General features: G+C 54.1%; 4 protein-coding genes across 4 annotated transcripts; 2 read left to right on the forward strand and 2 right to left on the reverse strand.

The window, feature by feature from the left end:
• Positions 1 to 1,504: 1,504 nt before the first annotated feature.
• Positions 1,505 to 4,178, reverse strand: LOC136570920 (NAD(P)(+)--arginine ADP-ribosyltransferase 2-like). The gene is made up of 3 exons (XM_066571333.1): positions 4,099 to 4,178; positions 2,423 to 3,210; positions 1,505 to 1,784 (listed from the first exon to the last, which is right to left on the reverse strand). The coding sequence occupies exon 2, from the start codon at positions 3,174 to 3,176 to the stop codon at positions 2,424 to 2,426; it is 753 nt and encodes a 250-aa protein (XP_066427430.1). The 5' UTR covers positions 3,177 to 3,210; positions 4,099 to 4,178; the 3' UTR covers positions 1,505 to 1,784; position 2,423.
• A 4,219-nt stretch (positions 4,179 to 8,397) lies between these two features.
• Positions 8,398 to 9,999, reverse strand: LOC136570894 (NAD(P)(+)--arginine ADP-ribosyltransferase 2-like). Its single transcript, XM_066571300.1, has 3 exons — positions 9,254 to 9,999; positions 8,730 to 8,749; positions 8,398 to 8,483 (listed from the first exon to the last, which is right to left on the reverse strand). Exons 1-3 carry the CDS (start codon positions 9,997 to 9,999, stop codon positions 8,398 to 8,400), a joined length of 852 nt encoding a protein of 283 aa, XP_066427397.1.
• Positions 10,000 to 15,711: 5,712 nt separating this feature from the next.
• LOC136570895 (NAD(P)(+)--arginine ADP-ribosyltransferase 2-like) lies at positions 15,712 to 16,461 on the forward strand. The gene has a single exon (XM_066571302.1). The coding sequence runs from the start codon at positions 15,712 to 15,714 to the stop codon at positions 16,459 to 16,461; it is 750 nt and encodes a 249-aa protein (XP_066427399.1).
• Positions 16,462 to 20,788: 4,327 nt separating this feature from the next.
• Positions 20,789 to 21,538, forward strand: LOC136570896 (NAD(P)(+)--arginine ADP-ribosyltransferase 2-like). Its single transcript, XM_066571303.1, has one exon. The coding sequence runs from the start codon at positions 20,789 to 20,791 to the stop codon at positions 21,536 to 21,538; it is 750 nt and encodes a 249-aa protein (XP_066427400.1).
• The last annotated feature ends 1,614 nt before the right edge of the window (positions 21,539 to 23,152 follow it).

Genomic DNA, 23,152 nt, shown 5'->3' on the forward strand with positions numbered 1-23,152 from the left:
ATTCTGCCCCGTCCATGCATAGACATCAACAGTGTGCCAGCAGAATGTGGAGGAGGAGTCCAGTTCCTGATAACAAAACTCTGTGCCTCTTCTTCTCCCCGCCTTCACTCTAAGCCAGTCTTGAGGGCACAGAATATAATATCGAGCATAAACAGAACACACGACTGGGGATACAAGCATCATAACCTCACCCTAGGACAATGGGAAAACAGAGAGTGTCCAAAAACCAAACCACAAAAACATAATCATGCATCAACAAAACTTCTCTTTACATGCAACCAATATTCATCCCTGATTTGTGAGAGCCAATCATAATATTACCCATCTATACCAAAGCTGTGGCTGCCACACACCTGGAACGGTTCAAAGCCAGACTGGGCCAGGCCTGGAGCAACCCGGCCCAGGGGACGATGTCCCTGCCCATGGCAGGGCTGGCACCGGACGGGCTTTAAGGTCGCTCCTTCCCAAACCATTGCAGAGCCCCCGGGGCCGGGATGGGGCGGGGCAGGTGTTTGGCAGCGCCAGCAGCTCGTGCTGCCGCCTGCTGTTGGCACCCGGAACTGCAGCTGGGGGCGGCGCCATTGATTTCTTGCACTCACTGCTGCCCTCCGGTGGACAATTCCCAAACTGCAACTGCCAGAATCCCCAAATCCCAGCATGGGTCAGGCTGGAAGGACCCAGAGTGGGCACCTGGCCCAACCTCTCAGCTCAGGCAATGACATCCCTGAGCACAGGATTGGGTCCAGAACAGCCCATCAATGGATATGGCACTGGGCAGAACTGAACATAGCACTAGACATAGCTGGACCCAGCAGTCCTGATGTGCCTCCCTGGGCAGGGCAGAGGGGCATGATCACTTCCTGACCTCCTTGTCCTGCACCTCTTGATGCCCCCTAGATCCCTCCTGGCCCCAGGACACAAAGCCAGCTTCACTGGTCACCTACCAACACCCCCTCGTCCTTCTCCAGTACTTCTCCAGCAGGTTGCCCCCATCTGGGACTGACACTGGGAACTGTTCCTCCCCAGGGACAGGACCTGCCCTTGCCCTCTTGAACCTCCCAGGTTCCAGCCTTTAAGGTCCCCCTGAAGTGCAGGATGTGGCAGGATGCTCTGCCTGAAATGTGCCCAAGAGACAATGGCCCATTTGTGGCCATTGGGACAGAATTGAGAGGGGTCTGCTGCTGCTTTTGGTGCTGAATTGGGCTAAAAGCAGCTGAAATCACCAACCCCGAATGGAGAACTGAGAATGAAGCACCAGAGCTGGGCCTGGCCATCCATCAGCTGACCCTGGGAACGTCGAGTCCCCTCTCAGACAGAGATTCCTCTCCTCTATTCCAGCTAAAATGAAATGTGTGTGAGGTTCCTCCCTCGGGAAGGGGATGCTCCTCAAGGATCCTCCTCAAGAAAGAGACGTTCCCAGGGGTGTTGTTCGTGGGAGTGGCATTGATCCCTGCTTAAGAAATTGTCACTTTTGGCTGGCTGTGTCAGATTTATTTAATGGAATTGTTTTAAACAAATTGTTTCATGGAATTGTTTTGATAGAATTTTTTAATAGGAATGCTTTTCTCAATGACCTTGGTGGGCACAGTGGTCACAGTGGCTGTGGTAGTCTTGTGGCTCAGGGAGTCTTGATGATCATGGTGGCCACGGATGCCACAGCAACCACAATGACCATGGTGTCCTTGGTGACCTTGCGGTCCAGAGAATTCTGGTGGCCACTGCGAGGGCTGTGGTGGCCAAGAGGAGTCCTCTGCGGTGGAAAGGGGCCCTGGGGATTGTCCTGCCTAGGGGACAAAAAGGGGCATAATGAGAGGCCATGTAGGAGTGCGGGGGTTGGGAATGACCATAATGGACGGTTAGGGGTGGCAGGAGAGATGGAGGCCATGAGGTGCCAGGTGACAGGATGTCGTGGGTGGGGCGGCATGGGGGGTGGAGGGGCTAGGTATGTCAGTGGGGTCATGGTGGGCTTAGGGATGACAGGGGTCAGAGGGAGTCAGGGGGTGCCATGGAGGGTGACAGGGGGTGACAGGGCTTCAGGGAGTGCCATGGGGGGTTGTGGCCCACCTACGTCCAGGACATGGGGCCCATCCCAACAGCACTGCTTTAGCGGAGAGGGACAGGGTCAGTACAGGCAGGGCCCAGTCTCCGCCCTCCCCTGGCAGGGGTGTTCCTGTCCCTGTCCACTCCCAGAAGTGGGAATCCCCATCCTGTGCCCTGACATGGATGTTCTTTCCCTCTTGCCCACAATGGGTGCCCCCAAATTTGGTATCACCAGCACTGGGTGTCCTTCTCCCCACACACACAATTGGTGTCCTTGTCCCCCATGCCCAGTGAGTATCATTGCCCCCTGAGCCATATCTTTGGTGTCCCCAGGTCCACAGTGGGTGTCCCCATCACCCCAGGCATTCCTCTCTGTTGTCACCTCACAGCCACGCGCAGTTGTGTTTGCTGAAGGTCCCAGTGGAGCGGAGACTGATCTTTGTCTTCTGCCCATCCCGGGTGATTTTGGTGATCTTAAAGGTCTCAAAGGGTGGGATCAGCACCTCACGGTTGCCAGGATCGTAGGAAAAAGCCTGGATGTCCACGCCATGGCATGTGTGAACCTCAAATATGGTGTCTGTTCCATACTTCTGGGCGACCTCTTTGCTCAGCGACGTGGATGTGAATTGACCAAACCGGACCCTCTGCCCATGCCGTGTCTTGAAATGAACGCCCCGCACGCCCCGGTACACATGGTGACACTTCCCCTTCTGAGCGTGCCTCAGCGTCCCCAGGGCATCGGTCAGCAGGAAATGCAGCGTTTTGAAGTGGAAGTTGTTCCGGTATTCCTGGCTGGACTGCCCGGCTGTGCGCACGGCCATGTTGAACTCCTTGTATAGGTACTTCATTGTGTAGGCCATGACAGCCACGGCCTGCCCTGGGGACGCCAGAGGGGACACGGGAGAGCCCCGCTTGCGCCATTCAGCGTCCGCATGATACCAGCCCCTGGCAAAGTGAGGATTCCTCTGGTACTCGAAGCCGTAGAGGGACGGCAGAGCCGTGATCATGGCAGGGCCGCAGCCCCGGTACTGGTCATCGAAGGAGTCCCGGGCCATGTCCAAGGGCACCACCTTGATGGCAATGGCAGTTGCCATGGTCATTGCCAGCAGTGGCAGGGTGTGAGCCAGGAAGGCCATGGCAGGCAGAAGTCACCGGGACCGGTGTGGGACACTGGGGGACAAAGAGGGACACGCTGAGGGGACAATGAGGGCACACAAGGGTACATAGGAAGGGTCCCTCTGTGAGGGGCTGAGGTGGGGCGGGGGGGTGTCAGCCAAGGGGATGGGGAGTAGCTCTGGTTGGAAGACCCTTGGAAACAGCCTGGAATGTTGATCTGAAAACCTGGGGTCATTCCAGGACTCCCCAGTGTCCCTCAGACCCTCAGAGCAACAATCTCACACCCATGGTCTCATATCATCAACCATTAGCAGCCTCCCAGTCCCCCAGGACCATGATTCAAATTCTGGGGTCACTACCTCTCCACCCAGCTGTGCCCTCCATGATCATAATCCCACAATGGCCGCCCTGGATCCCACTGCTGTGTCCCCTCCCGTGTCATTCCTGTGCCCACAAGCCCCACAACCCCGCTCCCAGCCCTGTGTCCCTTCCCCCCTAGTGTCACCCCAGCCCCTCTGCAGTTCCCCAGCCCAAACCTTGGGGACAATCCCTGACCTCCCCAGTGTCCCCTCAGTGCCCCACCAGCCCCCCTCCCAATGCCAGTCCAGTGTTTCCCTTCCATTGTCCCCCCAGCGCTCACCAAAAACTCAAGCCTGCTCACAATCCTCTGCAACCTTCTTGTGACTCTGGACTGATTACAAACCTCAAATAAATCCCTAAAGCCAGTCCCTGACCCCTACTGTCCTCCTCGGCCCACTCCCAAACCCGAGTTCTACTCCCAGTCCCATGACCCTTTCAGAGTCACCCCAGATCTCCAACCCAAATCTGGGGGTCATCCCCTGCCCCTGCAGTGTCCTGCTGGACCCCCCCATGGCCCCACTCCACCACTCAGTCCTGTGTCCCCCTCTAAAATGACCCCATTGTCCCCCCAGTCCCTGATACCGAAATTGCCTGGAGTGAACTCCCTGATGGAACTGGAGGTAGCAGAAAGCCGGAATTCTTTATCAGCTCGGAATCACAGCAGATCTCTCCTGGTCCTGCAGCTCAGGGGGACTTTGCCATGGGGTATTTATCCATCATAATCATAAATATTCATTAGAAGGGGCTTCTTAGCTAATGCAGATTCATCAGTTTCTCTGGAAATAATTTGCATGGTTCTGCCTCTTTCTGGAAGTCCTTATATGGTACTGGAGGGTCATCCAAAGGGGTTTCTGGGTGTGGTTTTCACTGATTGCCCCAATATGCCAGATGACCTTTCCTGCAACTTCTGCTTTTTCCAGTCACTGCTCCTTCTGTGCTCCAGAACTTGCAAAAGACCCTCACTGGAGTTTCTTTATCTGTTTCTTCATGGATTCTATCCACGTTCATCCTGATATCCACACTTCTACCCCCTTTCCTTGCTTTTGCCCATTCATTTTAAGCTCAGTCCTACATCTTTATGGGATCTGAAACTTTCTATTCTCTCTCTTATTGCACACCCACAATGACCTCAATCCCAGTCCCATGGTCCCCCAGTCCCCCCCAGTCCCCCTCATCACAGCTCACTGAGTTGCTGTCACACCTCAGATACCAAATAGAGTCCCCTATCAGATCACATCCCTGTAGGCACCTTGAGCCTGGGGATGATCTCTTGGGGGAGTGCCTGGATGATTTCCCTGGCCTTGCTGGTTTGGCAGGAGAAGTTCTGGACCCCCAAGAAGGGATCCACCAACACCAGGAGATACCTGAGCCTATGTTGGCGTGGTAGCTCAGAAAAGCCATTTGCCAGTACTCCCCAGGAGTGTTCCACTTCCAGTGACACCTGGAGGTGATGGTTTTGAATTCAAAGGGTTCTTTTCAAAACATATCCGGCATTTCTCCGTAACAGACCTGACAGTTTTGTCCTAAGGACACTGAGGATCTGAGGCCACAGAGAAGTCCCCATCTCATGAATTCCCCAGAGCTTTGCTGGTGCTTTTCTCCTTTACAAATTGCAGCATCCGCTGGGGAGGGCCTGACCTGGTTTTTGGGAGTTTCCTCTCACCCACTCAGCCACCCATTTATTGTGGGCTTTTAGATAAGCAGCCAATTTTCAATCTGCCCAACTCTATCCAGGCCTCACCTCCTGGGGGTGAAATTCCATTCTCAGGAATTAACACCAGCATGCTTTGTTGCACAACCTCTCGTGCAGCTTTAGTACAAGTCTATTTACGCACAGGGATTTGTCAATCCCCAAGCTGGTGTGCCCTGCACTATAGTACAGCCACTTCTCTGGGCAGCTGGGTAGTATCGAGGAGGGGCATTAATTCTTGTTCATATTTTATTGGAGATCTCTGTGCTGTTAATTGACTTCTATCTCTCCATATGGCTCCATGGGCACGAGCAATGCTCAAAGCAGATGGCAAGTGAGTTCCTACGTTTGCATGGGCCTGTGGGAGTGGGACTGGGGATCTGGGCTGTGAGCAATCAGAGAAAGAAAATTTCAGATTCCTCAATAGTGCTAGACAGAGCTTATAGATGAATGGGCCAAAACAAGGAACGGTGGTAGAAGTGTGAATAGTCAGGATGAACATGGATGGAATCCATGAAGAAACAGATAAAGAAACTCCAGTGAGGGTCTTTTGCAAGTTCTGGAGCACAGAAGGAGCAGTGACTGGAAAAAGCAGAAGTTGCAGGAAAGGTCATCTGGCATATTGGGGCAATCAGTGAAAACCACACCCAGAAACTCCTTTGGATGACCCTCCAGTACCATATAAGGACTTCCAGAAAGAGGCAGAACCATGCAAATTATTTCCAGAGAAACTGATGAATCTGCATTAGCTAAGAAGCCCCTTCTAATGAATATTTATAATTGTGGTGGATAAATACCCCATGGCAAAATCCCCCCTGATGTGCAGGACCAGGAGAGATCTGCTGTGATTCCGAGCTGATAAAGAATTCCGGCTTTCTGCTACCTCCAGTTCCATCAGGGAGTTCACTCTGGCCAATTTCATGACCAGGGGCTGGGGGACACTGGGGACACTTGTGGGAGGACATGGGACTGTGATTGTGGAGTGGGGCCATGGGGGCTCCAGGGGGACATTGCAGGGGCAGGGGGTGACCTCTGGATTTGGGTTGGGGTCCAGGGGTGACATGACATGGGAAATGGGACTCGGTTTGGGACTTGGGTCGGGGAGTGGGAGCTGGGGGACACTGAGGATGGTGAGGGAGCAGCTTCAGGCATTTGGGTGGAATCCCAGAGAGACCTGGGGTTACAAGAAGGTTGCAGAGGACTGGGAGCAGGCTTGAGTTTATGGGGAGCCTGGTGGGGACAATGGAATGGTAAAAACAGGACTGGGATGGGGAGGGTGGCTGGTGGGGCACTGAGGGGACACTGGAGAGGTCAGGAATTGTTCCCAGGGTTTGGGCTGGGGGGCACTAGGGGGGGAAAGGACTGGGAGTGGGGTGGTGGGGCTGTTGGGTACAGGGACAACACTGGGGGGAACACAGTGCCTTTATTACCCCTGGTGTTGCATCAGCAAATACATATCCATAAGTAGTCATACATATTCAAAAATTTTCCTTCTAGATCCCTGGCCCCATTCAAAGTCTTCCAGCAGACTCTTCCTTGCTGTCCATTGGTGGAGACCTTCCTGCAGTCTGATTGGAGGTGAGGTGAGGTGTGCCATGCCTCCCCAGCAGTAGGCTTTGCCCTTACCCAACTGCCTGATACAAGGGGCACAGGTACACGCCCTCCCTCCACATGTCCCTGACAGCCTGGACAACCAGGGCCTTCTGGTGGCAACAATACAGAGGGGGCAAAGGAGACTAAGAGGAGAACAGAGGGTGTCCGAAAAACAAACATACCCATAAATTGACAAAACTTCTCTTTACGTACACACAATATTCATCCCTTAATTGTGAGAGCCAATCATCATATTACCCATCTATAACAAAGCTGTGGCTGCCCCACTCCTGGCCATGTCCAAGGCCAAGCTGGGCAAGGCCTGGAGCAGCCCGGCCCAGGGGAAGGTGTCCCTGCCCATGGCAGGGCTGGCACCGGACGGGCTTTAAGGTCGCTCCATCCCAAACCATTGCAGAGCCCCCGGGGCCGGGATGGGGCGGGGCGGGCGCTCGGCAGCGCCAGCAGCTCGTGCTGCCGCCTGCTGTTGGCACCCGGAACTGCAGCTGGGGGCGGCGCATGCGCAGTGACGCTGATTTCCTGCGCACGCTGCTGCCCTCCGGTGGACAATTCCCAAACCACAACTGCCAGAGTCCCCAAATCCCAGCATGGGTCAGGCTGGAAGGACCCAGAGTGGGCACCTGGCCCAACCTCCCAGCTCAGGCAGCATCATCCCTGAGACCTGGATTGGAAACCAGAGCAGCCCAGGACTGGACACTGCACTTGGCATAACTGGACATGGCATTCCTGATGTGCCTCCCTGGGAAAGACAGGGGCAGGAACACTCCCTGACCTTCTGGCCCTGCTCTTCCTGATGCCTCCTGGATCCCTCCAGGCCCCAGGCCACATGGCCAGCTCCACTGGTCACCCGCCAGCACCCCCAGGTCCTTCTCCACAGCTGCTCCAGTAGGTCCCACCCAGCCTGGACTGGGGACTGGGGACTGTCCCTCCCCAGGGGCAAGACCTGCCCTTGCCCTCTTGAACCTCCCAATCTCCGGCCTTTAAGGTTGCCTGAGCTGAGGATACGGCAGGATGCTTTGCCTGGAACGAGCCCAAGGGACAATGCCCCATTTGTGGCCATTGGGGGTGCATTGAGAGGGGTGATTTTGGTGCTGAATTGGGCTAAAACCAGCCCAAATCACCAACCCCGAACTGACAACTGAGAGTGCAGCACCAGAGATGGGCCTGGCCATCCATCATCTGACCCTGGGAATGTCCAGTCTCCTCTCAGACAGAGATTCCTCTCCCCTATTCCTGCTTGGAATAAAATGTGTGTGAGGTTCATGCCCCTGGATGGGGATGCTCCCCAAGAGAGGAGGTTGAGCGAAAGAGACGTTCCCACGAGTGTAATTCTGGGGAGTGACCTTGAGCCCTGCTTCAGAATTGTGACATTTTGCTGGCTGTGACAGATTTATTTAATAGAATAGTTTTGATGGAATTATTTATTAAAATGGCTTTGCACAATGGCCTTGGCGGCCACACTGGTCCAGGTGGCTCTGTTAAACTAGTGGCTGAGGGAGTCTTGATGATCATGGTAGCCATGGTTGCCAAAGTGACCACAGTGACCTCAGTGACCTTGGTGACCTTGGTGGCCTCGTGGTTCAGAGGATCCTGGTGGCCACTGCCAGCACCATGGTGGCCTCGAGGCATCCTCTGAGGTGGAAAGGTTCCATGGGGATGCTCCCACCTGGGGGACAAAGACGGATGCCAGGGGCATCATGTGGGGAGTGAAGGGTGTGGGGACAGCCATAATGGGGAGTTAGGGGTGGCAGGCGATATGGGGCCGTGAGGTGACAGGTGACAGGATATCAAGGAGGTCATAGGGGTGTTAGGGGATAGGGATGTCCAGGGATCATGGTGGGCTTAGGGGTGACAGGGTTCAGGGCGTGCCGTTGGGTTGACAGGGGGTGACCGGGGTTCAGAGAGGGAGTACCAGGGAGGGTCCTGGCCCACCTGCATTCGGCACACAGGGCCTGTCCCAACAGCACTGCCTTTGGTGTGGAGGGGCAGGATCAGTACAGGGGGTTTCCTGTCTCTGTCCCTGTCCCTGTCTCTGCCCTGGCAGTGGTGTCCCTGTCCCCGTCTCCTCCCAGATGTGGGGATCTCCATCCCTGTGCCCTGTCATGGGCCCGCAATCAGAGTCACCAGATTTGGTGTCCCCAGCATGGGGTGTTCCTGTCCGCAAACTCTCAGTGAGTGTCCCCCCTCCCAGTGCCCTGGCATGGGTGTTCCCTGCCCACCGTTGGCATCCCCAGCACTGGGTGTCGCTGTCCCCACACCTACAGTGAGTGTCCAGAACACTGAGTATCCCTGTCCTTTTCCCCAGCTGGGGACATCCTTGTCCCCCCACTCAGAGTGAATGTCTCTGTCCCCCATCCCCAGTCAATGTCATTGTCCCCTGTGCCTTATTATGTGTGTGCCCATCACCCCAGGCTGTCCCCTGTGCCGTCACCTCACAGCCACGCGCAGTTGTGTTTGCTGTAGGTCCCGGTGGAGCGGAGAGTGATCCATGCTCTCTTCCCATTCTGGGTGACTTTGGTGACCTCAAAGGTTTCGAATGGCGGGATCAGCACCTCTCGGTTGCTCAGATAGAAGGAAAAAGCCTGGATGTCCACGCCGTGGCACGTCTGAACCTCAAATATGGTGTCTGTTCCGTATTTCTGGGCGACCTCTTTGCTCAGTGACGTCGATGTGAATTGGCCAAACCGGACCCTCTGGCCACGCTGTGCCTGGAACCGGACATCATGCACACCCCGGAACACGTGGCGACACTGCCCATTCTGAGCCTGCCTCAGTTTCACCAGGGCCTGGGTCAGCAGGAAATGCAGCGTTTTGAAGTGGAAATTGTTTCTGTATTCCTGGCGGGAGTGTCCAGATGAACGCACGGCTGCGTTGAAGTCCTTGTAAATGTCCTTTGTTGTGTAGGCCATGACAGCCACGGCCTGGGCTGGGGACGCCAGAGGGGACACATGGGAGCCCCGCTTGTGCCACTCAGCCTCGGCCTTCACCCAGGTCTTGGCAAAGAGAGGATTCTTCTGAAACTCAAATTTGTAGAGTGCTGGCAACGCCTTGGTCATGGCAGGGCCGCAGCCCCGGTACTGGTCATCGAAGGAGTCCTGGGCCATGTCCAGGGGCACCACCTTGGTGGCCACCGTGGCCACGGTCATTGCCAGCAGTGCCAGGGTGCGAGCCAGAAGGGCCATGGCGGGGAGAGGCCACGAGGAGTTAGGTGAGACACTGGGGGACAAAGAGCGATACACTGAAGGGAAAATAAGAGTACATGGGGTTACATGGGAAGGGTTCCTCTATGAGGGGCTGAGGGGGAAAACTGGGGTCAGCCTGGAGCAGGGCTAGAGGGGCAGCTCGGGCCAGAAGACGCAAGGACACATCCTGGAATGCTGATCCCAAATCCTGGCGTTATGCCTGGAATCCCCAGGGTCCCACAGACCCCCAGGACAACAATCCCACTCCCATGGTCCCATGTCCCCAACCACTGGTTTCCCCATAATGACCCCCAGGAACTTGATCCAAGATCTCAGGTAACTCCCTGTCCCCCCAGGAGTGACCTCCTGAATCCCATTCCTGTGCCCCTACAGCGTTGTCCCTGTGCCCACTAGCCCCACAACCCCACTCCCAGTCCCATGTCCCTTCCCCCCTAGTGCCACCCCAGACCCTCTGCAGTTCCCCAGCCCAAACCCTGGGAACAATCCCTGAAATCCCCAGGGTCCCCTCAGTGCCCCACCAGACCCCAGTGCAAATCCCAGTCCTGTGTTTACCCTTCTGATGTCCCCCCAATGCTCCCCAGGAACTCATTCCTGCTCCCACACCTCTTTAGACCACTTGTGACCCCAGGGCCCTCAGGAACCTCACCCAAATTCCCAAAGCCACTCCCTCACCCACCCCAGTGTGTCCCTCAATGCTCTCCCACACCCCAGTCAAGCTCCCAGCCCCATGATCCTTTTGGTGTCACCCCAGGACCCCAACCCAAATCTGGGGATCCACCCTTGTCTCCACAACATCCCGCTGGAGCCCCCCATGGCCCCACGCTGCAACCCCAGTCCCATGTCCTCCCTCAAGTGTCCCCAGTGTCCCCCAGCCCCTGATACCAAAATCAGCCGGAGTGAACTCCCTGATGGAACTGGAGGTATCAGAAAGACGGAATTCTTAATCAGCTTGGAACCACAGCAGATCTCTCCTGGTCCTGCAGCTCAGGGGAGACTTTGCCATGGGGTATTTATCCACCACAATTATAAATATTCATTACAATCAGCTTCTTATCTCGTACAGAAACAGCACTTTCTCTAGAAATTATTTGCATGGCTCCACCTTTTTCTGGAAGTTCTATTATGGAACTGGAAGGTCATAAAAATGGGGTCTCTGAGGGCCATTTTCACTGACTGCCCCAATATCCCAGATGACCTCACCTGGAACATTTGCTTTTTGCAGGTGCTGCTCCTCCTGTGTTGCCAAAAACCCCTCACTGGAGTTCCTTTACCTGTTTCCCCATGGGCTCCAGCCATGTTCATCCTGAGTATCCACCCATTTTCATCCTGTTCATGCTTTTGCCAGTCCGTCTTTAAGCTCTATCCAGTGCCTTCATGGAAAATGAAACTTTCTGTTTTATTTCTCTCAACTGCGATTTCAGGTGACCTGTGCGGTGCTTTTCCAAACAACTCAATCAGGCACGACTGGCCCAGGTCAATGTGGGCTGTGGCAGCAACTGCTCTCCTCATCTAAGAGGCCAGGAAATCCAATTTGGGACAAAAGTTTGTGGTATATACTCTGCTCACCGCAACTGCAAGAAGATGTGGAACAAGGGGCGGAGCTCGGTGTGTTACAAAGAGCTCTGGAATTGGCAGTGAGAGAAAGAGCAAACATTGGAACTCACTTGCCATCTGCTTTGAGCATTGCTCATGCCCATGGATGCACATGGGAAGAAAAAAGTCAAATACCAGCACAGGGACCTCCGATTAAATATGAACAAGAATTATTGTCCCTCCTTGATAACAGCAAGGTGCCCAAAGAAGTGGCCGTACTACAAACCAGGGCACACCAGCTTGCGGATTGAAAAATCATTGTGGGTTAATACACTTGCAATAAAGCTGCACGAGAGGTTCCGCAACAAAGCATCCTGGTGTTAATTCCTGAGAAAGGAATTTCACCCCCATAGTTGAGGCCTGGATAGAGTTGGGCAGATTGAAAATTGGCTTCTTATCTAAAACCCACAATAAATGGGTGGCTGCATGGGTGAGAGGTAACTCCCAATAACCAGGTCAGGCCCTCCCCAACTTTTGCTGCAATTTATAAAGGAGAAAAGCGCCACTGCTCTGGGGAATTCATGAGATCGGGACTGATCTGTGGCCTCACATCCTCAGTGTCCCATAGGACAAAACTGTCAGGTCTGTTACAGACCAATGCCCAATACATTTTCAAAAGAACCTTTTGCATTCAAAACCATCACCTCCAGGCATCACTGCAAGAGGAAACACTCCTAGGGTTTACTGGCCATGGGAAATGGAAATATGGAAACTTCCACGCATTCAGAAGGGTTTGATCTGCAGCCTTGAAAGGAGCTTGAATTGGTGTAAGAATAAAGTACACAGACATTAAGTAGAAAAATCCTAAATTGATGTTTCTCAAGTTGTGAGTAAGAATATGCCTGAAGTAAGTAAGAAACTGTATTGGGCAAAGATGGTGAAGGGTCTATAGTACAGAAATGTGATTGCATAGAGTAAGTGAAGAGTTTAAGAGTTATAATAGAAGCAAAGGTGTGCACGTGAGTTAGAAGCCCATTGGGTAAAACCATCTGCAGTGCATTGGAAGTGAGTAAAGGCGGTAGGTTAGAAAAGCAAAATAACAGTCCATTGGATTAGATAGTTAAATAGTGTCTTGCAACAAAGAACTTGTGACTACTTTGTGCTATTGCTGACTGCTTGCTCCTCTAAATTCCCATGGCCTCTATGACTGATGTTTATCTGAGCAATAAATGCTTATTAGCCCACTGGCAGTCGCATCTCTTCATTAAAAGTGGTGGCAATGATAACTGGCAAATGGAACTTCTGAGCTACCACACCAACATGGGCTCAGGTATCTCCTGTTGTTGGGGGATCCCTTCTTGGGGGGTCCAGAAGTTCTCCTGTCACACCAACAAGGCCGGGGAAGTCACCCAGGTGACTTCCCAACCACTCCTCCAAGAGATCATCTACAGGCTCAAGGTGCCGAGAGGGATGATAGGGGACACCAGTTGGTATCTGAGGTGTGACAGCAAGGCAGTGAGCAGCTGGGAGAGGGGCTGGGGGGAACTCTGGGCATGTGGGACAGTGGGAGAGTGGGAGCAGGACTGGGGTGTTGAGGGGGGGCTGTAGCCATGATGTTTTCTGAAAAATCCTTACCTTAGGATTTTTTCTCCTGAGAAGCTGAGAGGCCTCAGGAACAAAATGTACCCAATGGTTATCTGCTGCTGTGGAATGCAACAGGTGTATCTGTGATTGGCCCATGTTGGTTGTTTCTAATTAATGGCCAATCACAGTCAGCTGGCTTGAACTCTCTGTCCGTGACGCAAGCCTTTGTTATGATTCCTGCTTTTTCTACTCTCAGCTAGCCTTCTGGTGAAATCCTTTCTTCTATTCTTTTAGTATAGTTTTAATATAATATATTTCATAAAATACTAAATCAAGCCTTCCGAAACTTGGAGTCAGATCCTCGTCTCTTCCCTCATCCTGGGACCCCTGCAATCACCGTCACAGGGGGCGAAAGAGAAGAAAGAAAAGGAAGTTTCAGTTCCCCTGAAGGCTCTGGGTAGAGTTTAAAGACTGACTGCCTAAAGCAAGAAACGGATGTAAAAGTGTGGATATGCAGGATAAAAGTGGAGGCGACTGAGAGCAACCACCCTCTTTATTGTGGGTTTTAGATAAGAAGCCAATTTTCAATCTGCCCAACTCTATCCAGGCCTCAACTATGGGGGTGAAATTCCTTTCTCAGGAATTAACACCAGGATGCTTTGTTGCGGAACATCTTGTGCAGCTTTATTGCAAATCTATTTACCCACAATGATTTGCCAATCCACAAGCTGGTGTGCCCTGGATTGTGGTACGGCCACTTCTCCACACAGCTTGGTGTTATCAAGGAGGGACTATATTTGTTCTTTATATTTAATTTGAGGTCCCTGTGCTGGTATTTGACTTTTTTCTTTCCAAATGGCTCCGTTGGCATGAGCAATGCTCAAAGCAGATGGCAAGTGAGTTCCAATGTTTGCTCTTTCTCTCACTGCCAATTCCAGAGCTCTTTGTAACACACCGAGCTCCGCCCCTTGTTCCACACCTTCTTGCAGTTGCGGTGAGCAGAGTATATACCACAAACTTTTGTCCCAAATTGGATTTCCCGGCCTCTTGGATGAGGAGAGCAGTTGCTGCCACAGCCCACATTGACCTGGGCCAGTCGTGGCTGATTGAGTTGTTTGGAAAAGCACCGCACAGGTCACCTGAAGTCTCAGTTGATAGAAATAAAACAGAAAGTTTCATTTTCCCTGAAGGCACTGGATAGAGCTTAAAGACAGACCGGCAAAAGCATGAACAGGATGAAAATGGGTGGATACTCAGGATGAACATGGCTGGAGCCCATGGGGAAACAGGTAAAGGAACTCCAGTGAGGGGTTTTTGGCAACACAGGAGGAGCAGCACCTGCAAAAAGCAAATGTTCCAGGTGAGGTCATCTGGGATATTGGGACAGTCAGTGAAAATGGCCCTCAGAGACCCCATTTTTATGACCTTCCAGTTCCATAATAGAACTTCCAGAGAAAGGTGGAGCCATGCAAATAATTTATTGAGAAAGTGCGGTTTCTGTACGAGATAAGAAGCTGATTGTAATGAATATTTATAATTGTGGTGGATAAATACCCCATGGCAAAGTCCCCCCTGAGCTGCAGGACCAGGAGAGATCTGCTGTGGTTCCAAGCTGATCAAGAATTCCATCTTTCTGATACCTCCAGTTCCATCAGGGAGTTCACTCTGGCTGATTTTGGTATCAGGGGCTGGGGGACACTGGGGACACTTGAGGGAGGGACATGGGACTGGGGTTGCAGCGTGGGGCCATGGGGGGCTCCAGCGGGAGACAAGGGTGGATCTCCAGATTTGGGTTGGGGTCCTGGGGTGACACCAAAAGGATCATGGGGCTGGGAGCTTGACTGGGGTGTGGGAGAGCATTGAGGGACACACTGGGGTGGGTGAGGGAGTGGCTTTGGGAATTTGGGTGAGGTTCCTGAGGGCCCTGGGGTCACAAGTGGTCTAAAGAGGTGTGGGAGCAGGAATGAGTTCCTGGGGAGCATTGGGGGGACATCAGAAGGGTAAACACAGAACTGGGATTTGCACTGGGGTCTGGTGGGGCACTGAGGGGACCCTGGGGATGTCAGGGATTGTTCCCAGGGTTTGGGCTGGGGAACTGCAGAGGGTCTGGGGTGACACTAGGGGGGAAGGGACACGGGACTGGGAGTGGGGTTGTGGGGCTAGTGGGCACAGGGACAACGCTGCAGGGGTCACAGGAATGGGATTCAGGAGGTCACTCCTGGGGGGACAGGGAGTTACCTGAGAACTTGGATCAAGTTCCTGGGGGTCATTAGGGGGAAACCAGTGGTTGGGGACATGGGACCATGGGAGTGGGATTGTTGTCCTGGGGTTCTGAGGGACCCTGGGGATTCCAGGCATAACGCCAGGATCTGGGATCAGCATTCCAGGATGTGTCCTTGTGTCTTCTGGCCCGAGCTGCCCCTCTAGCCCTGCTCCAGGCTGACCCCAGTTTTCCCCCTCAGCCCCTCATAGAGGAACCCTTCCCATGTATCCCGGTGCCACCTCACTGTCCCCTCAGTGTGTCCCTCTTTGTTCCCCAGTGTCCCACACTGCTCTCAGTGGCCATTCGCTGCAATGGCTCTCCTGGCTCACACCCTGGCACTGCTGGCAATGACCGTGGCCACGGTGGCCATCAAGGTGGTGCCCCTGGACATAGCCCAGGACTCCTTCGATGACCAGTACCGGGGCTGCGGCCCTGCCATGACCAAGGCATTGCCAGCACTCTACAAATTTGAGTTTCAGAAGAATCCTCTCTTTGCCAAGACCTGGGTGAAGGCTGAGGCCGAGTGGCGCAAGCGGGGCTCTCCTGTGTCCCCTCTGGCGTCCCAGTGGCAGGCCATTGCTCTCATGGCCTACTCAATGAAGGACATTTATAAGGACTTCAACGCAGCCGTGCGTACAGCCGGGCACTCGCGCCAGGAATACAGAAACAATTTCCACTTCAAAGCGCTGCATTTCCTGCTGACCCAGGCCCTGGTGACACTGAGGCAGGCTCAGAACAGGCAGTGTCACCAGGTGTTCCGGGGTGTGCGTGACGTTCATTTCAAGGCACAGCAAGGCCAGTGGGTCCGGTTTGGCCAATTCACATCGACGTCGCTGCGTAAAGAAATTGCTCTGCGATTTGGGTCAGACACGATATTCCTAGTGCTGACATGCCATGGTGTGGACGTCCGTCAGTTCTCCAAGTATCCAACAGAGGAAGAGGTGCTGATCCCGCCATTCGAGACCTTTCAGGTCACCCAAGTCACCTGGGATGGGAAGAGGACATGGATCTGGCTCCGCTCTGCTGGGACCTTCAGCAAATACAACTGCGAGTGGCACTGAGGTGACCACAGGGGACACCCTGGGAGGATGAGGGCACCCACTGTGGGCATGGGGACTCCCATGATAAGGCTCAGAGGACAGTGACACTCACGGGGGACGGGAGACAGGCGTATAGGGACACCCACAGTGTGTGTGTGGACAATGACACCCACAGCTGGAGAGAAACACAGGGATACCCAATGCTGGGGACACCCAGTGACACTGTGGGGACAGGGACACCCAGCCCTGGGGACAGCCACTGTTGGCTGGGGACACTCATGACACGACACAGGGGGTTTGGGGACACTCCCTGCCAGCTATGGAGCACGCACTGAGAGTTTGGGGTGAGGGACATGCTGTGCCTGGGATACCAAGTCTGGAGACACCCATTGTGCGCATGGGCAAAGGAACACCCATGGCAGGGCACTGGGATGGGGACCCCTTCAGCTAGGAGGGGACTGGGGAACAGGGACCGGGACACCACTGCCAGGAGAGGCCAAGGACACAGACAGAGACAGGGATGTCCCCGTACCAACCCTGTCCCTCCCCACCAAAGGCAGTGCTGTGGGGACGGGCCCTGTGTGCTGTGCGCGGGTGGGCCGGATCCCCATAGCATTCCCTGAACCCCTGTCACCCCCTGCCAGCCCCATGGCACTCCCTGACTCCCCCTAACCCCTGTCACTGCTAAGCCCACCATGACACCTCTTACACCCCTGGAACCCATCCCCTGCTCCCCTCACACACCTTGTCACCTGTCACCTCATGGGCCCCATCTATCTTGTCACCCCTAACACACCATTACAACTGTCCTTGACTTCCTTACTCCTTCCACGGTCCCCCTGACCCCCCTCTTTCTTCCCCAGGAACATCCCCAGGGCCCCCTTCCACCTCAGAGAACTCCTGCTCGCCCCACATCCCTGGAAGTTATCACCAGGATCCTCTGAGCCATAAGGCCACCAAGGCCCCAGGCTCACTGTGGTGACTGCTGCAACCACGGCCAGCATGGATGCCAAGGTTCCCGTCATCGCTGAGGCCACCACAATTAGCAAGACCACCAAGACTCCCATGGAAATAAGACCCCCAAAGCTGCCAAAGCCACCACACCCACTCTGTCCCCCATGATCTCTGTAAACCACCAAGGCCACTGTGACCACCATGGTCTCTATAACCACCAAGCCCACTGTGGCCCCCTTGATCACCAAGACTCCCTCAGCACAAAGTTACAACAGCCACTGTAGCCACTGTGGCCACCAGTAACATTGTGCAAAGCGATTCTATTAAAAAATTCAATCAAAACAATTCAATTAAAAATATCAGACAAAGCCAGAAAATAGTGACAATTTTTATGCAGTGCTAAATGGCATTGGCCAGAACAACACTCGTGGGAACGTCTCTTTCTCTGAATCTTGAGGAGGATCCTTGGAAAGCATCCCCTTCCCAAGGGAGGATCCTCACACAGATTTCATTTTAAGCAGGAATAGGGGAGAGGAATCTCTGTCTGAGAGGGGACTGAACATGCCCAGGGTCAGTTGATTGGATGGCCAGGCACAGCTCTGGTGCTTCACACTCAGTTGTCGATTCGAGGTTGGTGATTTGGGCTGGTTTTAGCCCAATTCTGCACCAAAATCAGCAGCAGACCCCTCTCAATGCAGCCCTGATGGCCACAAATGGGGCATTTTCCCTTGGCCACATTCCAGGCAGAGCATCCTGCCACATCCTGCACTTCAGGGGACCTTAAAGGCTGAAAACTGGGAGGTTCAAGAGGGAAGGGTAGGTCGTGTCCCTTTGGGAGGAACAGTCCTCAGTCTCAGTCCAGGCTGGGTGGGACCTGCTGGAGCAGTTCTGGAAAAGGACCTGGGGATGCTGGTGGGTGACCATTGGAAATGCTGTGTGGCCTGGGGCCAGGAGGGATCCAAGAGGCATTGGGAAGAGCAGGCCCAGGAAGTCAGGCAGTTTTTGTACCCCTCTCCCCTTCCCAGGGAGGCACATCAGGACACATTGCTATGCCCAGCTCTGTCCACTGCTGTTTCCAGTTCTGCCCAGTGCCATGTCCCTTTCTGCACTGCTCTGGACCCAATCCTGGTCTCAGGGATGACGCTGTCTGAGCCGGGAGGTTGTGCCAGGTGCCCCCTCTGGGTCCTTCCAGCCTGACCCATGCTGGGATTTGGGGATTCTGGCAGTTGTGGTTCGGGAATTGTCCACAGGAGGGCAGCAGCGAGCGTGGGAAACTCACTTGCCATCTGCTTTGAGCATTGCTCATGCCCATGGAGGCACATGGGAAGAAAAAAGTCAAATACCAGCACAGGGACCTCGAATTAAATATAAACAAGAATTATTGTCCCTCCTTGGTAACACTCAGCTGCCCAAAGAAATGGCCTCACCTCTGGGGGTGAAATTCCTTTCTCAGGAATTAACACCAGGATGCTTTGTTGTGGAACCTCTTGTGCAGCTTTATTGCAAATCTATTTACCCACAATGATTTGCCAATCCGCAAGCTGGTGTGCCCTGGATTGTAGTACGGCCACTTCTCGGCGCAGCTTGGTGTTATCAAGGAGGGACTATATTTGTTCTTTATATTTAATTTGAGGTGCCTGTGCTGGTATTTGACTTTTTTCTTTCCTAATGGCTCTGTTGGCATGGGCAATGCTCAAAGCAGATGGCAAGTGAGTTCCAATGTTTGCTCTTTCTCTCACTGCCAATTCCAGAGCTCTTTGTAACACACCGAGCTCCGCCCCTTGTTCCACACCTTCTTGCAGTTGCGGTGAGCAGAGTATATACCACAAACTTTTGTCCCAAATTGGATTTCCCGGCCTCTTGGATGAGGAGAGCATTTGCTGCCACAGCCCACATTGACCTGGGCCAATCGTGCCTGATTGAGTTGTTTGGAAAAGCCCCGCACAGGTCACCTGAAGTCTCAGTTGATAGAAATAAAACAGAAAGTTTCATTTTCCATGAAGGCACTGGATTGAGCTTAAAGACGGACTGGCAAAAGCATGAACAGGATGAAAATGGGTGGATACTCAGGATGAACATGGCTGGAGCCCATGGGGAAACAGGTAAAGGAACTCCAGTGAGGGGTTTTTGGCAACACAGGAGGAGTAGCACCTGCAAAAAGCAAATGTTCCAGGTAAGGTCATCTGGGATATTGGGGCAGTCAGTGAAAATGGCCCTCAGAGACCCCATTTTTATGACCTTCCAGTTCCATAATAGAACTTCCAGAGAAAGGTGGAGCCATGCAAATAATTTCTTGAGAAAGTGTGGTTTCTGTACGAGATAAAAAGCTGATTATAATGAATATTTATAATTGTGGTGGATAAATACCCCATGGCAAAGTCTCCCCTGAGCTGCAGGACCAGGAGAGATCTGCTGTGATTCCAAGCTGATCAAGAATTCCATCTTTCTGATACCTCCAGTTCCATCAGGGAGTTCACTCCGGCTGATTTTGGTATCAGGGGCTGGGGGACACTGGGGACACTTGAGGGAGGACATGGGACTGGGGTTGCAGCGTGGGGCCATGGGGGGCTCCAGCGGGATGTTGTGGAGACAAGGGTGGATCTCCAGATTTGGGTTGGGGTCCTGGGGTGACACCAAAAGGATCATGGGGCTGGGAGCTTGACTGGGGTGTGGGAGAGCATTGAGGGACACACTGGGGTGGGTGAGGGAGTGGCTTTGGGAATTTGGGTGAGGTTCCTGAGGGCCCTGGGGTCACAAGTGGTCTAAAGAGGTGTGGGAGCAGGAATGAGTTCCTGGGGAGCATTGGGGGGACATCAGAAGGGTAAACACAGGACTGGGATTTGCACTGGGGTGTGGTGGGGCACTGAGGGGACCCTGGGGATGTCAGGGATTGTTCCCAGGGTTTGGGCTGGGGAACTGCAGAGGGTCTGGGGTGGCACTAGGGGGGAAGGGACACGGGACTGGGAGTGGGGTTGTGGGGCTAGTGGGCACAGGGACAACGCTGCAGGGGTCACAGGAATGGGATTCAGGAGGTCACTCCTGGGGGGACAGGGAGTTACCTGAGTACTTGGATCAAGTTCCTGGGGGTCATTAGGGGGAAACCAGTGGTAGGGGACATGGGACCATGGGAGTGGGATTGTTGTCCTGGGGTTCTGAGGGACCCTGGGGATTCCAGGCATAACGCCCGGATCTGGGATCAGCATTCCAGGCTGTGTCCTTGCGTCTTCTGGCCCGAGCTGCCCCTCAGCCCTGCTCCAGGCTGACCCCAGTTCCCCTCCTCAGCCCCTCATAGGGGAACCCTTCCCATGTATCCCGGTGCCACCTCACTGTCCCCTCAGTGTGTCCCTCTTTCTTCCCCAGTGTCCCACACTGCTCTCAGTGGCCATTCGCTGCAATGGCTCTCCTGGCTCACACCCTGGCACTGCTGGCAATGACCGTGGCCACGGTGGCCACCAAGGTGGTGCCCCTGGACATGGCCCAGGACTCCTTCGATGACCAGTACCGGGGCTGCGGCCCTGCCATGACCAAGGCGTTGCCAGCACTCTACAAATTTGAGTTTCAGAAGAATCCTCTCTTTGCCAAGACCTGGGTGAAGGCTGAGGCCGAGTGGCGCAAGCGGGGCTCCCATGTGTCCCCTCTGGCGTCCCAGTGGCAGGCCATTGCTCTCATGGCCTACTCAATGAAGGACATTTATAAGGAGTTCAACGCAGCCGTGCGTACAGCCGGGCGCTCGCGCCAGGAATACAGAAACAATTTCCACTTCAAAGCGCTGCATTTCCTGCTGACCCAGGCCCTGGTGACACTGAGGCAGGCTCAGAACAGGCAGTGTCACCAGGTGTTCCGGGGTGTGCGTGACGTTCATTTCAAGGCACAGCAAGGCCAGTGGGTCCGGTTTGGCCAATTCACATCGACGTCGCTGCGTAAAGAAATTGCTCTGCGATTTGGGTCAGACACGATATTCCTAGTGCTGACATGCCATGGTGTGGACGTCCGTCAGTTCTCCAAGTATCCAACAGAGGAAGAGGTGCTGATCCCGCCATTCGAGACCTTTCAGGTCACCCAAGTCACCTGGGATGGGAAGAGGACATGGATCTGGCTCCGCTCTTCTGGGACCTTCAGCAAATACAACTGCGAGTGGCACTGAGGTGACCACAGGGGACACCCTGGGAGGATGCGGACTCCTATTGTGGGCATGGGGACTCCCATGATAAGGCTCAGAGGACAATGACACTCACGAGGGACGGGAGACAGGCGTATAGGGACACCCACAGTGTGTGGGTGGACAAGGACACCCACAGCTGGAGAGAAACACAGGGATACCCAATGCTGGGGACACCCAGTGACAGTGTGGGGACAGGGACACCCAGTACTGGGGACAGCCACTGTTGGCTGGGGACACACATGACACGACACAGGGGGTTTGGGCACACTCCCTGCAACCTGTGGGGCACGCACTGAGAGTTTGGGGTGAGGGACATGCTGTGCCTGGGATACCAAGTCTGGAGACACCCATTGTGGGCATGGGCAAAGGAACACCCGTGACAGGGCACTGGGATGGGGACCCCTTCAGCTAGGAGGGGACCGGGGAACAGGGACCGGGACACCACTGCCAGGAGAGGCCAAGGACACAGACAGAGACAGGGATGTCCCCGTACCAACCCTGTCCCTCCCCACCAAAGGCAGTGCTGTGGGGACGGGCCCTGTGTGCTGTGCGCGGGTGGGCCGGATCCCCATAGCATTCCCTGAACCCCTGTCACCCCCTGCCAGCCCCATGGCACTCCCTGACTCCCCCTAACCCCTGTCACTGCTAAGCCCACCATGACACCTCTTACACCCCTGGAACCCATCCCCTGCTCCCCTCACACACCTTGTCACCTGTCACCTCATGGGCCCCATCTATCTTGTCACCCCTAACACACCATTACAACTGTCCTTGACTTCCTTACTCCTTCCACGGTCCCCCTGACCCCCCTCTTTCTTCCCCAGGAACATCCCCAGGGCCCCCTTCCACCTCAGAGAACTCCTGCTCGCCCCACATCCCTGGAAGTTATCACCAGGATCCTCTGAGCCATAAGGCCACCAAGGCCCCAGGCTCACTGTGGTGACTGCTGCAACCACGGCCAGCATGGATGCCAAGGTTCCCGTCATCGCTGAGGCCACCACAATTAGCAAGACCACCAAGACTCCCATGGAAATAAGACCCCCAAAGCTGCCAAAGCCACCACACCCACTCTGTCCCCCATGATCTCTGTAAACCACCAAGGCCACTGTGACCACCATGGTCTCTATAACCACCAAGCCCACTGTGGCCCCCTTGATCACCAAGACTCCCTCAGCACAAAGTTACAACAGCCACTGTAGCCACTGTGGCCACCAGTAACATTGTGCAAAGCGATTCTATTAAAAAATTCAATCAAAACAATTCAATTAAAAATATCAGACAAAGCCAGAAAATAGTGACAATTTTTATGCAGTGCTAAATGGCATTGGCCAGAACAACACTCGTGGGAACGTCTCTTTCTCTGAATCTTGAGGAGGATCCTTGGAAAGCATCCCCTTCCCAAGGGAGGATCCTCACACAGATTTCATTTTAAGCAGGAATAGGGGAGAGGAATCTCTGTCTGAGAGGGGACTGAACATGCCCAGGGTCAGTTGATTGGATGGCCAGGCACAGCTCTGGTGCTTCACACTCAGTTGTCGATTCGAGGTTGGTGATTTGGGCTGGTTTTAGCCCAATTCTGCACCAAAATCAGCAGCA

This window comes from Molothrus aeneus, unplaced genomic scaffold (assembly GCF_037042795.1).
Source record: "Molothrus aeneus isolate 106 unplaced genomic scaffold, BPBGC_Maene_1.0 scaffold_43, whole genome shotgun sequence".
NCBI classification, from domain to species: Eukaryota; Metazoa; Chordata; class Aves; order Passeriformes; family Icteridae; genus Molothrus; species Molothrus aeneus.